Below are 12,547 nucleotides of genomic sequence, written 5' to 3'. Positions count from 1 at the left end.
ATTCACATACGTTTCACTTCTGATAAATAAAGAACAGAATTACCTTTACTGTACAAGGCAAGCTTGAATGTGAGAAATCATCCAAGTAAAGAGAAGCTCAGAGATGTTGTGAAGGCTTACATGTTAACTTGCTAGCCAAGACTTCCGACACGACTCTTTCTTCCATCAGATGTGCTTCTGAATGTGCAACTTCTCTATTTTTCTACAAAACGTATCCGGTTGAATGAGTCTTACACACTACCATGGCTATTTATGGAGACACAAATCTCCTGTTACTTTCTCACCCACAAAAGCAGCGAGATTTTTTTGCTAATGGGGTATTCACAAGGGCCTCAGATATGATGACGCCATTCATCCACTGTCAATAACTTCTGATTTATTCATCTGGATTCTCTTGAGCTTCGAGTCAAGCCAGTTCGTAGTACTTCCCCGTCTTTGGATCGAAGTAGCAGTTCAGGCAAGGATCATAGAGCAGATTCAAATACTCCTCCTCCTCCTCCTCCTCCTCCTCCTCTTCCTTCGCCGACCCGTCCCCTCCTGCAGGAACATCAGCCTGCGACACTTGTATTCGTCCGAATGATACATGGATAACAGCGCGTTGGTAATTCAAATCGATTACATTTGCACACATAAAAAATGACTAAACTTAAAATATATATTGCATGTTCTATATACAGTAGCGTGGCCGTGCCAGATATGAGCGAGGGCCCACTCTATCAGCTGCTACTGGAATGAAATGAGGAGCGTGAATAGTGAGTCGACCTTCAGACTCAGGTGGATTTAAAAGTTTTCTGTCGCTGACATTTTTTCCACTCATCAATCAAGAAAGCTAAGACACCCGGTCCCCGTACCGCATTATGAAGCCGTAAAGAGATTCCCCCTGTAATCCCCAATACTTTAAAGTGTGGGAATTTAGCCGTTAAATTGACAGGCAGTTAAATGCTAAAAAGGTTAGGGAATGCTCCAGGAGGAACCTTTTATCTTATCAGAACTTCGGCGGGCGATAATGAAAACTAATTATAAGACACATAGTGTAAGAGGTTTAAAAATGATGTTGTAAACCGAAAAGGTTTCGTCAATTAACCTTGTCGATGTGTCTTGAGGGTACAGGTCTGTAATGAGCCTGTCTCTTTTGACCTATGGAGTTACGTGGAGGACAGAGAGCTCCACTCTCAGGGGTTTTTTCCCCACCCACTGTAATTAGATACCGTTTCACATGCTTTCCCACCACGTCGGGTGGCAGATTTGACACAGGTGAACGTTTCCAGTAGTTCCATGCATTTGTGTAATTAGTGCGGCCGTGGCATTGTTTGCTGTCTGCCTAACTGCAAAGCACATAACAGGGTGTCTGCAGGGGGCAATGGGATCAATATTAAGGTTACTGTACCTCCGATTAGATCTTGCAAATTGTTCCAAGTGCTGCCTGACCTTCTCAGCTGGCTGGGAGGCATAATGGGAGGGCTGAGCACATCCATCCACTCCCTAGGGGGAGAAGAAACGTGAAAGCAAGCAGTCATGACAACACATGCCATTACACGCACTGTCCCGCTGTACGGTGCGCATCAAATTGCCTCCATATGACATTTTAACAATGAAGTCCGATCATGATGTGCTCTCAGCAGCCCATCGAAGCCTCCATTGTCCTTGAGCCACTTCTCTCCCGCACACTTAGTCCCGCCACCTCACAGTTTTACCTGAAGGATCATTTATTCGAGTCTGAGTCAAGCTGCGCTTTCCAAGTGTCTTCATTCTGGCCCGGAGTATGGGGGTCTTAACCTTGCCTGTGTCTGAGAGAGCAGGACTTCCTTTATCTCTAAATGAGTTTATCTTTCGCCGTGTGAGAGCTACGCATGCTTCAACTGTACATCAATCACTTCCCAGTAAGGTGTCCTTTTAGTACGGAGCAAGAGACGAGAGGGAGCAAAGAAAAAAATGTCACCAGATTAATTATAATTCGGAAGCACTGCAGTGTTCACTTGTTAAACAGAATTCAGAATCATTTGAGGCTATACATCACTTGCACAATTAGCCATTTACATCTTTTGCCCCTGGACTTAACATCTCATAAGTGCACATCATAGCATATTTAATGAGGTACTATAATCGTCGTCTGCACAACATTTAGCTGACAGCAGACAATTCAAACGTTCATTATGGCTGATTGATCGTGTCACTCCCTCTGAAAACAAAGTACGTTCACGGACCACATTACGGTATGTTCACTAAAATCCTGACATGTTAATACACAGCATTTACAAGTTCCAGTATGTACTCTGATTATCTTGTTACCAGGGTGTTGTTTTTAATGGGTGCCAATGAATTCCACTTTGTGATTATTACAGTAAATACTATAACAATGTATCTGGAACTAACTGCACCAGTGGAGTAAAAACACCAAAGGTGACAACGCTGCCTGTCATAACATCCGAAATAGGCCCACACATACGTGTTTAAGCACTATTGTTACCGCAGATTAAATTATTCCAAGTGAAAATAAAGCAAGGAAGCAACGATGCAAGGATTAACACCTACGTACGCACACGCATTCTTTTATGGCTCATCTATCCATGCATTTCAGCCTAAATTACAGATTTCTTCATTTCTAAACCCATGCCTTAAAAGCGACCAAGTACATTATCTCTACTGGAGCTGATTTCTCTTTCTAACAAAAGGCATCTGCCCCACTCTCGCACCCCTTCGACTGTGTGATAGGCAGGCAGGCGCATAGCACAAAAATTAATGAAAGCCATTTTCAAGGACAAAGGCCTCCACAGAGCTGAAAATTGAACTTCAAAATGTTAAAAAGGAACTTGGAGAGAGTGATTAAATTCTAAGATTTTAGTAAGTAATTATAATCCAGATACGGTAGAACCTGTGATAAAGGGAATAAATTAGTTTGATTTAATACGAGTGAGAACACAGATTGTGCGCAACAATTTAAGTCTATTGAAATGAAGCTTTTCATATATATCCCAGTCAAACGGCGTCTAGGCAACTCGGCCCGTCTGTCATCATGACAATTGTGCTGAATTTCACATTGTCTTTATTTTGAAAACAACTGAATTGCTCCTCAAGGCCTCTCTGACAGCCTGATTTGTGGTTTCACATTTGGTATTCCAGCCAAAGGACGACACAAGTACCAAACGCAGTGACACATGTTGAGGATGACAGAAAAGCCGTAGCAACATAAAGCGCAGCGACGGCGGGAGCTGAGATCTCGACAGCGAGGCGGCCTCGCACTGATGCTCAAATCAAACCACGCTAGAATTCGCTGTGAGGGTGTGTCAGAATGCCTCGAAAGAAAAGGAGGGAGCAACAACGACAAATCCTGTGCAGCTGGTCTTCCCATATGTAAATGGAGTCGTGCTACCAAGTCTATTTTCAGGCGTACAGCTGTGGATGCTGTAGCGCTGTGTGTTTGAGGTAGCTGTCAAAAAAGCAATATTCATTTCAATGGACGCTCAATCAAACAGCAAAGAACATCACTGAATATTTAAACAGCCCCCGAAAACATGTTAGCATTGAAATGTGAAAATATCAAAATACACCGCAGTCGACACGCTACCTCGCCTTTTTCATCAATAAACCAAAAGTGTTTGAGAGGCGGCGATTGCATAATTTGAGTAGCGGGCCGATGACGCAATCCCTTTGTGTTGTCTTGTAATACGCTGCGTGGATGTGTGCACCCACAAAGAGAGGGAGATCGCTGGGACAGCGCTCGGCAGAGTGAAGCACATTTTCCAGAAACCTCCGTCCATATGCTGCCATGCAGGCGTCGGGTCTTGAGATGGATACAGTGCTTGGAAGGCTTTAGGCACTGCCCAGCTAATGTGTGAAATTGTATTATTAATGATATTATTGAGGAATTTCTTCTACCTCCAATTCAAGATATTAAACTTGCCTCCAAGACCCTTCGACTCCATCTGAGAGTCTCAGCTATTTTTCCCCACTGACTGAAATATCAATTAGTGTTGCTCTGTACAGAATAATATATATGTATATATATATATATATATATATATTAGGGGTGAGTATTGGCAAGAACCTCACGATACGATACGTATCACGATACTTTGGTCACGATACGATACGTATCACAATATCACGATATTGCGATATAACTAAAAATGAAAACACAAGTACCTGTATATGTAGATCAGATGATACTGATCAGAGGACTAATTGAGTCAAAACTATTTCATTCAAAACAGCCTCTCCATCTTATTAATTCCCATGAAATTCACTGGAATAAATATTGACAATAAAATTAAAAAGGACAAAGTACTGCATTCACAACACGTCTAAACGTGATCTTTGGAGTTGAAAAATTGATATTGTATTGGGTGGCAAAGTATCGTGATATATTGCCGTATCACTATTTTTACCCCACCCCTAATATACATATATTTATATATATATATATATATATATATATATATATATATATATATATATATATAAGCACTTTAACCTTATTCTAAAGAAAAGATTTGACTAGAAGATCATCCATCGCTGCTAAATAACAATCTGTGATGCTCAACACTCATCAGAATATTCGCTCTAAAGTACTTTCCACCTCTCACACACTACTGACACTAATGTTTGAATCTCCGAATCTCAGAAAATTGAACGACACTTGAACTGTGATAGTGTGAAAATGATATGAGAGAAATTAAAAAGTCAATGTCATACTGAGGATAGAAAGCAAGCAAGGAATATGCATGAACATGTTTGACAATGAAAGAAATTTCAACACTTCGTCCAGTCATTTGAAATGTCCTGGCTTTTTTTTTTTTTTTTCTTTACTGAAATTATGAAAGGTATGAATGATAAATGTAAATGCAATAACGACTTAAATGCTTCCAACTTTCAGACCCAATAATCTGTACTTCAGTACCTAGCAGGCAGACACTCAATTTATTCAGACTCATCTGTGAGCAAGAAAAGCCCCCATTTGCATTTCCATCTGACGGCTGACATTTAGCCTTAATACTGCAGTCACTTGTTACCATCTGATTAGGCGTTTCAGGACGAGGTTCATGTACGTGCAGCTAAAATAGAAAGAAACAGGCGGCATATGGGCATTTTCTGTCAGAAAATACATGAAATACTATACTATTATACTCACCACGACAAGCGGTTTCACGACTCTATTCATGCAAGACATGTGAATAACGTGTGGTAAATCACTCCACAATGACTTGAGTTCTGTTTCTATTCTGAGACTATGTTGACCTTGTCTTTTTCCTGTTTCTCGTCTCGTACATTTCAGTGTAAATTTACAAACTTGGAGCTCAGAAAAGTATTTATGCTGCAGTGTGTGTGCCACGTGATTACTCACCTGGGGTTTGATTGCAGGAGAGGGTTCATTTCCTTCTGATAGTGGCGACCCTGATTAGCTGGCTGGATCGGTATCATAAGAGGAAAAAAGTTGTGTTAAAAATGTCTTCACATATTTACAAAAATGATTATCAATATTCAAATGATCTTCATTAGGATGGAAAGACCACTGAGTGATCTTTTGGGACATAAAAATAATATACACACATGTAAATTCATAGTACTTCAAGATTTAATTTTCTTTTTTTTCTCCGGTTCAGGATGACGTATTTCTTTTAATGTAGGCCAATGCATACCATATATTTCAGGTTACATGCAGCAGCTCCTCTCACCCAAAAAGTTCAGTCTGCTCTGATTGGTCAGAGGGCCCACTCTGCTGTGATTGGTCAACCCTTTAACGTGTTTGTCTGATTGTCATGCCCCATACCATTACCAGGTAACATTAATTGCACCGCTGAGGAAGAGCAATGCAAATTAATTTCAGCCGTACTGAGCAGATGCCATGATGAGCTCTACTCTAACTAGCATTGTTTGAGGGTGTGCCAAGCTAGCGGCTGCGCAGATATTATGCAGATGTGTTTCTTGGTGACTTCACCACTTTATGGAAGAAAAGCCAAGATTTCAAATGAGGCGTTTTCAAGTAGTTCAGGACTGTTGCTGTGTCTTCTTTCACATGACACAATGACACTAAATGGAAGGGTAAAAGCAGAAAAAGGTCCTCAACAACAAGCAACAACAAGAGTGCCCGACACAAGCAGGACAAGGAATATAATCACAAAGACCTTTAAGCTTCAAGCTTCAAGTTTATGGAAATCAGTACGCCGCCTGTTCAGGACAAGACAAAATGTTGAGTGACAATAACAAGACGAGAGGGAAACACAGGGAAAACATTAAGCACAGCAAGCTGCATAAAACATGGCTGAAGAAAGCAAAACCAAGGGATCAGCATGTGTAGTACATGTTCAGATATGTAGATTTAGTCCAGCTATCGCATGACAAAGCATTGATGCTGGGTTGTTTTTGTCACCGAGGCCTTTTAAATCACGGAAAGCGAAAGCGGCTTTTGTGAGCTGTGAGCATAATAGGCCTTTAACTGAGGTAGAGGATCCGAATGTTTTCACATTCAATATGCGTTTTATTCAAATTTATCCGAATGATATTCAGCCGTACAAAACACAAGCACATAGCCCTCTCCATCTTGTCAAAGCTAAAGACCATATTAGAGCCTCGGGAGGCTATTTAAATCTACTGCCTGTTTAAAGGCTATTACGTTACATGACTCTGATGAAGAAGCGGTCATGCTGAAGCCCTAGTCCTTGCATCGCTTAAATAAATGTCGAGCTATCTGTGCGCTCCAGTGCCTTCTTTATGTAATCCTCTTCTAAAAATAAGACGGGACCTTAAATTGTCCCCAGTAGAGTTCTGCAGGTAATATGTACTGATGATGATAAGTTACCTGTCGGGTGATGGAGAAAATTATTTTGGGGAAGGTCGGATCTGAACCATCGCTGTACTCTATGTGTAATATTAAACCTCAAATGGTCATTTAAACTTGTATGAACTACAGAAGCAAAGGGGAAGGCTTTGTGCAAAAGATTAAGGACTACATCTGCTGCCAACAGGAAGTCCATTACTTACTTTGAGCGCCACTTAATTCAAGAGCACAATGCAGTCAGTGAGCGAACGCAGCAGCATTGGCTGCCTGTAGCTGCAGTCGATGTAGTGACTTTCCTGAAACACAACCTGCCGTACAGCCTTTCCAGAAAAAACGCAGGACAGATCTTGGCTGGAAGGTCGGTGCGTAGCAGGTACGGGTTACGCCTACAGTCGCAACTTCTAGTTGGCTCTCGTCGCTGGCACCGCTCTTGTTTGAGCAGAATCCTTAACTGGTGCACAAACATGGAGCTATTCCTGGTGCTCAAGCTGTTGCCGTTCTAACACATCCACCGCTGTGCATCATCTGTTATCCTGCACGGTGGGCCGAATACAAACAATCACAGAACCGAAGCCTCCGCTGGTCTCTGATCAGCGTCGCTTTAGACCTAATCTGGTGTCTTTCCCTGCCCTCTGTTACGGAGACATTAACTCAACATTTGTTTGTAAAACTATGCGGCACCACATTTCTGGGCTGCACAGTTGGCAATCACGTTCAACCAAACAGTGCTCGTGCCAGATCATTGCTTTGCAACATCCATCTCACTGCCTTATTCATCAGTGCAGTTTCCAGGTTTGCTGGCGGATCAGCTCCACTCAAGTGGTTGTATTTCCTGCGATCCTATCATCCTCTGTATATGCTATTCCCATTGGTAACACCCATCATACAGGCTAGTGAATCTTAGACCTATCACTCCTCTCCTATTATTTCCTTTATTAACAGATGCAATATTCATAATCCTCCCTTTATTCTACAGAATGTCTTGAACTTAGCTTTGCATAGCTGAATATACGGAGCTTACTTGTACATGTGTTATTTAATGAAGCTACACCAGTGTTTAAATCAGCCATGTAGCCTGAAATATGACTTTCTGGCAAAGTGATTTATGGGGTTTGAGGGCAAGCCCCCCTCCTGAGAAAACTTAGCAGCATTCTAATGCCATTATTCCATAATAACACTGATCTTAATTATTCAATATTGAAATGAGTTTGCCTATCTGATTGCAAACATATAGTGGATTATTGTAACGCAATATTAAGCTTCCTGTGTTTTTTTAGCCCGCACAGTGTGTAAAAAGCTATTCATAATTTAAATCACGCCTATGACTGATCAGAACTTTTGAAACAAAGGATCATTAGACCTTACTTATTATTTTTTAATTATTTATTGACACCTTCTCTGAGGACGTCCCCTTGTCTTCTTAATCTGTTTTATCATCATTTATTATGCTAATATTTGTCAAACACTGAAAATAATCGTTCACCCGGCGGGATACAACCTCTCAGCTCACCGCTCACATGCACATAGATTAATATTCAAATGGCGCATGCAGGGAACTCATGCAGAGAGAGAGGGCACATTTCTTTATCGTCTTGCTCACATTGTTTTGAAGCTTTAGACAGTAAAGAATTGGCATATCCTGATTTATGTAAGAGTAGTTTCACCGTACAGGAACATAACGTGTAAGTCTGAATGCATAAGCGAGGGGGAAAGCTGCTTTTAGCACAAAATTTGACTGCAACAATTATAGAGAGAAGAATCCTCTCATCGTCTTCATAGAGAAAGCTAAATCTGATAATTACCTACTCTCTAGTGCAGATTCTCCCATTTAGTTTAGTAAAACTATTTGAGACTGCAATTAGTCCTTCACACTTCTCTCATTAGTAACCAATGTGAATGTTCCCCTGTTATTAACAAGAGGGATATGGTTGATCATTTATTAGACTTTTTAGCGCGTTTTTGATAGTTCACCTCGAAGTCAAACCCGAAATAACTATTCAACATCTCCACTGGGGTTCGTTGTGACTGATGCAAATTCACAATGAAGGAAACAAAAACAAGTTTCAAGCCAAGAGAGGGGGAGTATTCTATGATAAAAAGATTTGGGCTGGAGTATGGTCCAACAGAAGAAAAAAAAACTCTCACGACCCCCAGTCGTGTGCCGAGCACCCAGGGACAACTAATGGCTTGTCAGTTCTAGTTGTGTGTCTAAGATCTGCTTGTTACAATGTCTCAACACATAACAATTATATTTATATTTTGAAAACACAGATTTATGTCTTTCTCTCTGTCTCTTCCTCTCTCTTAACTAGCAAAGCATTTTCTTAATATGCTGATGGTGGTGCTGTTGCCATATGTATTTACAATAGTAAAGCACTGCAGCCGATTCGGAACACCACTCGGGGGTTTGATCAAGTCACATTTAAATTTCATCCTGTCCCCGTGGAAAGCTGGAACAACTGCACGGTCTACAGATATATGTTTTCATGGGTGACCACGTCACCGCGTCCTCGAAACGGAACCGCGAGACGATAATCCCTGCGGTAAAACCACTATTCATTGTGTTTTGCTTGAATCTCAGCATATTTATAGCTACCTGCATGCACACAGATGCTAACAGGCCAGCATGTGTCATGTATTCACTGGGGATCCGCCGGTGGACCCAGTAGGGCCAGGCAGGGCAATGTTCTCTCCTCATAAGTGCAAGGTGCTTATGGTAATGGGCCATAGATCTAAATGACCTTCATCAGCCAAGAGCAAGCTATGCCATCTTTGAATTCTAAAAAAGACTTCTGGGGATGATTTCAAATGACCTAAATAGTTTTTAGTCACTGGGGGAACCTTGGATATTATGCTAGTGTGCTTTTAAAAGCTGTAAGAGGCAAATTAATGTGTTTCTATCTCCATAATCTTTTGTAATGCAAAAAAACATGCTGGAGAAAGAGGTGCATTAGCACTTCACGGTGGCATAAGTTGGAGGCTTGAAATGGAAATTAACAAGGGTGAGGATCAGCCAGGGTCAAAAAAATTATTCCAGACGCGAGATAGGGAGAGGGACAATGCGCTAATGATTGAAAATAGCAGATGGAGCTCGGCAAAAGTGTTGCTCATTAGTGAAGAACCAACAATAAAAGATCAAGAGAAGCGGGGAATGATAGTACCGACCATGGAGACGTGGGTCCAGGTAGAGGCGTCGTCACTGCTCATGCCAACGCTGACGTTACAGTGGTGGATCTGAGACGCACTGAGGCCTGAGGCACTACATTCATCTTCCTTCTGCTCCCTTTTCAGACTCGCCAGCATTCGAAGCTCATCATCATCATCATCATCCCCGTGCACCCGCAGACTGCTAAGCACATGTAAGTCGTAATCGCTTCCAACGGGCCTCAGTGTGTTGACTTCCTCTTCCTTTAAATTCCCAGTGTGAAAAAAAAAGGAAAATAAATTGTTAATTGGAAGCAATGACAATGCCTCGCACTTAGTCACAGTCACACATTCACACTAGAGGGTGAACCAAGAGTGGATTTTCACTCCAGTCCCATCCCCGATACAATCTCATCTTGTGTTTAAATGACTTTAGAACTGCATATTTATATATCAAACTGCCCTAGTAATTGTTATTACTGCACTGTAACCACACTGTAGGGGTGTGAATCTTTGGCTTCACAGCGATTCAATTAACGATTCAGTAGTTGGCGATTCGATTCAAGGACGATTATATTTTTGTTTATTCGATTCTGTAAACCACGATTCGATTCAGTAACTTGTAACCAAAATTCTATATCCATGAAATAAACATGCAATAATGCGAGTGAGACTATCTGTTTTCTTCTGAAAGGTGAAACTTAACATTTATTCTATAAAAAAGTAGTCCTGCATAATATTTTATGCTGATTACAAAAATGTAATGCTCAGTTATTTTGAACATTTTTCAATAGACTACATGCTGGCAGGAGAGAGAGTGTCTTAAAAGTCTTAAAACATTAATCATAACTAAGAATCACGATTCATAAGATTAAACGCATTTATATGGATATTCTTTTAGCAGATCGATTTAGCTGAATCCGTAGGACTGACGATCGACTCATCGATTAATCGAAATCGTTACCGTCTACCGCACTGTTATTACGATTCATGTCCCGCCCACTCCGTCCCAGACAGGGCTCACTGCAGTAATGTTTTGACCCTCGGAGGAAATGTCTTCTAACAGTGGATCTATTGATTTAAGAGAGTGCTATTCTAAACTGATTTGTGCAAGGACACACGGTGTTGCCCTGGTATTGAATCAACGGCAGTCAATAAACCAGGGCTGCAGGGAGGGAAACAAACTCCGTGTCATATTTCTCTGACAACCTTTCAGTCAGAGCCTTCACCGCATGCTGCATGGCGGAGAGTTGGCAGAGATAAAAGATGCTGGGACATGTATCAGCAGAGAGCTGCGTAAATGCACAAAAGCCAAAGCCAAGTGACAGATCTCCCTTCAGGCCTTTTGATCGCTCCAGCTGACTATCCTGTGATCCTGGATCTTTTCAACTGGAGAAGCGGCCAGCCTCGATTTGTCACAGACCCAAAGTCTGATCCTTCTCAGCACTCATTACAAACTTTTCCCACAAGTCTTCCTCGTAGATATAAGCAGCAGTACCTTTCGCTGCGTGGTGTCATCCAATTTGACTTCTTGCAGGAGTCTCCTCGAAAGCGAGAAACTGCTGTTCTCGTCCACAAACTGGTTAACTGCGCCCGATCCACGCCGGCCACACTTGAGTTCCTGTCTGCTGGCTGTTGCACTGGGTGAGCGGCAGCGCGTTGGGGCGATCCAAGCAGGCTCACCTCTCCCACTGGATGGAGGCTGCATACTGGTCGTAGCTGGACTGAGCTCATCCGGCGTCGCTTGGTCCACGTGATGAGATTCAGGATGAACTTCAAATTGCACAGCTAAAGTTGGACCGAGAGATCTGGGAGAAGCAGTGTTGAACTTGGTGTAGAGCTCATCCTGAAAGAAATAAAAGGAGAAAATGTCGATCTAAACGATTGTAAAAGACACTGTAAAGGCGATGATTATTCCTGACTTAAGAGTAGATGGTATACTGTTTTCTCCTGCTATCTGAACAACTGTTATGTTGTGTTCTGCCCTTTAGATTGATGTATGCTTAATGAACATTGATAATGAGATGGCAGTCATTGGGATCGACCAGGTGGTGGTGGCTTAGCTTTATATTAACCTCACATTTAAAAAGGGTAATGGCATTCTCTTTAAGTCTGCTAATCTCTTCTACCTTCAGGTCCAAAGTTAGCACCATAGGCGGAGTTTGACATTTGCGCTGAGGGGTGTGTGTGTGTGTGTGTGTGTGTGGGGGGAGACATCAGTTTTTCTAACTGATGTCAGTACACAGTTCAACTAAACAATGCAGTGCATCAAATCAGTTATTAACCACTTTGTACTATAATCACACATAGACATATATAAGATGTTTCATTATTTCATTGAAGCACCTGTTAACATCTAGTAATGGTTACATAATTATAATAATAGTTTTTATGACAAAACCAAACATAATTATAGTTCTATTAATCATTTAATGTTATTGTATTACTTATTTTCTGATTGGTAAATATGTTTGGGACCTATTTCAGACTCATTGTAGTGACCTATTTCAGATGCTAGTGGGCTCCTACGGTTAACAATCAATGATAAAGTTAAAAATGTAAAACATACTGCAAACGCAGGCACACTACATGGAGCTTTTCAACATTAAAGGAATATTCCACTGAATA

General features: G+C 41.4%; 1 protein-coding gene across 1 annotated transcript in view; it reads right to left on the bottom strand.

Moving 5' to 3' along the window:
- Window positions 1-12,547, bottom strand: part of cfap20dc (CFAP20 domain containing) — a 29,687-nt gene continuing 17,140 nt past the window's right edge. The window contains exons 13-17 of the mRNA XM_084039907.1: window positions 11,418-11,765; window positions 9,941-10,183; window positions 5,342-5,403; window positions 1,383-1,482; window positions 1-517 (exon numbers count right to left, since the gene is read on the bottom strand). Coding sequence (XP_083896033.1) covers window positions 407-517; window positions 1,383-1,482; window positions 5,342-5,403; window positions 9,941-10,183; window positions 11,418-11,765 — 864 coding nt within the window. The 3' untranslated portion in view covers window positions 1-406. The remainder of the gene's footprint in view (window positions 518-1,382; window positions 1,483-5,341; window positions 5,404-9,940; window positions 10,184-11,417; window positions 11,766-12,547) is intronic.

The sequence above is a fragment of the Eutrigla gurnardus genome (assembly GCF_963514095.1).
Source record: "Eutrigla gurnardus genome assembly, chromosome: 2".
Taxonomy (NCBI): Eukaryota; Metazoa; Chordata; class Actinopteri; order Perciformes; family Triglidae; genus Eutrigla; species Eutrigla gurnardus.
Note: the sequence above shows the minus strand (reverse complement) of the source record. Positions and strands in the feature narration are given on the sequence as shown.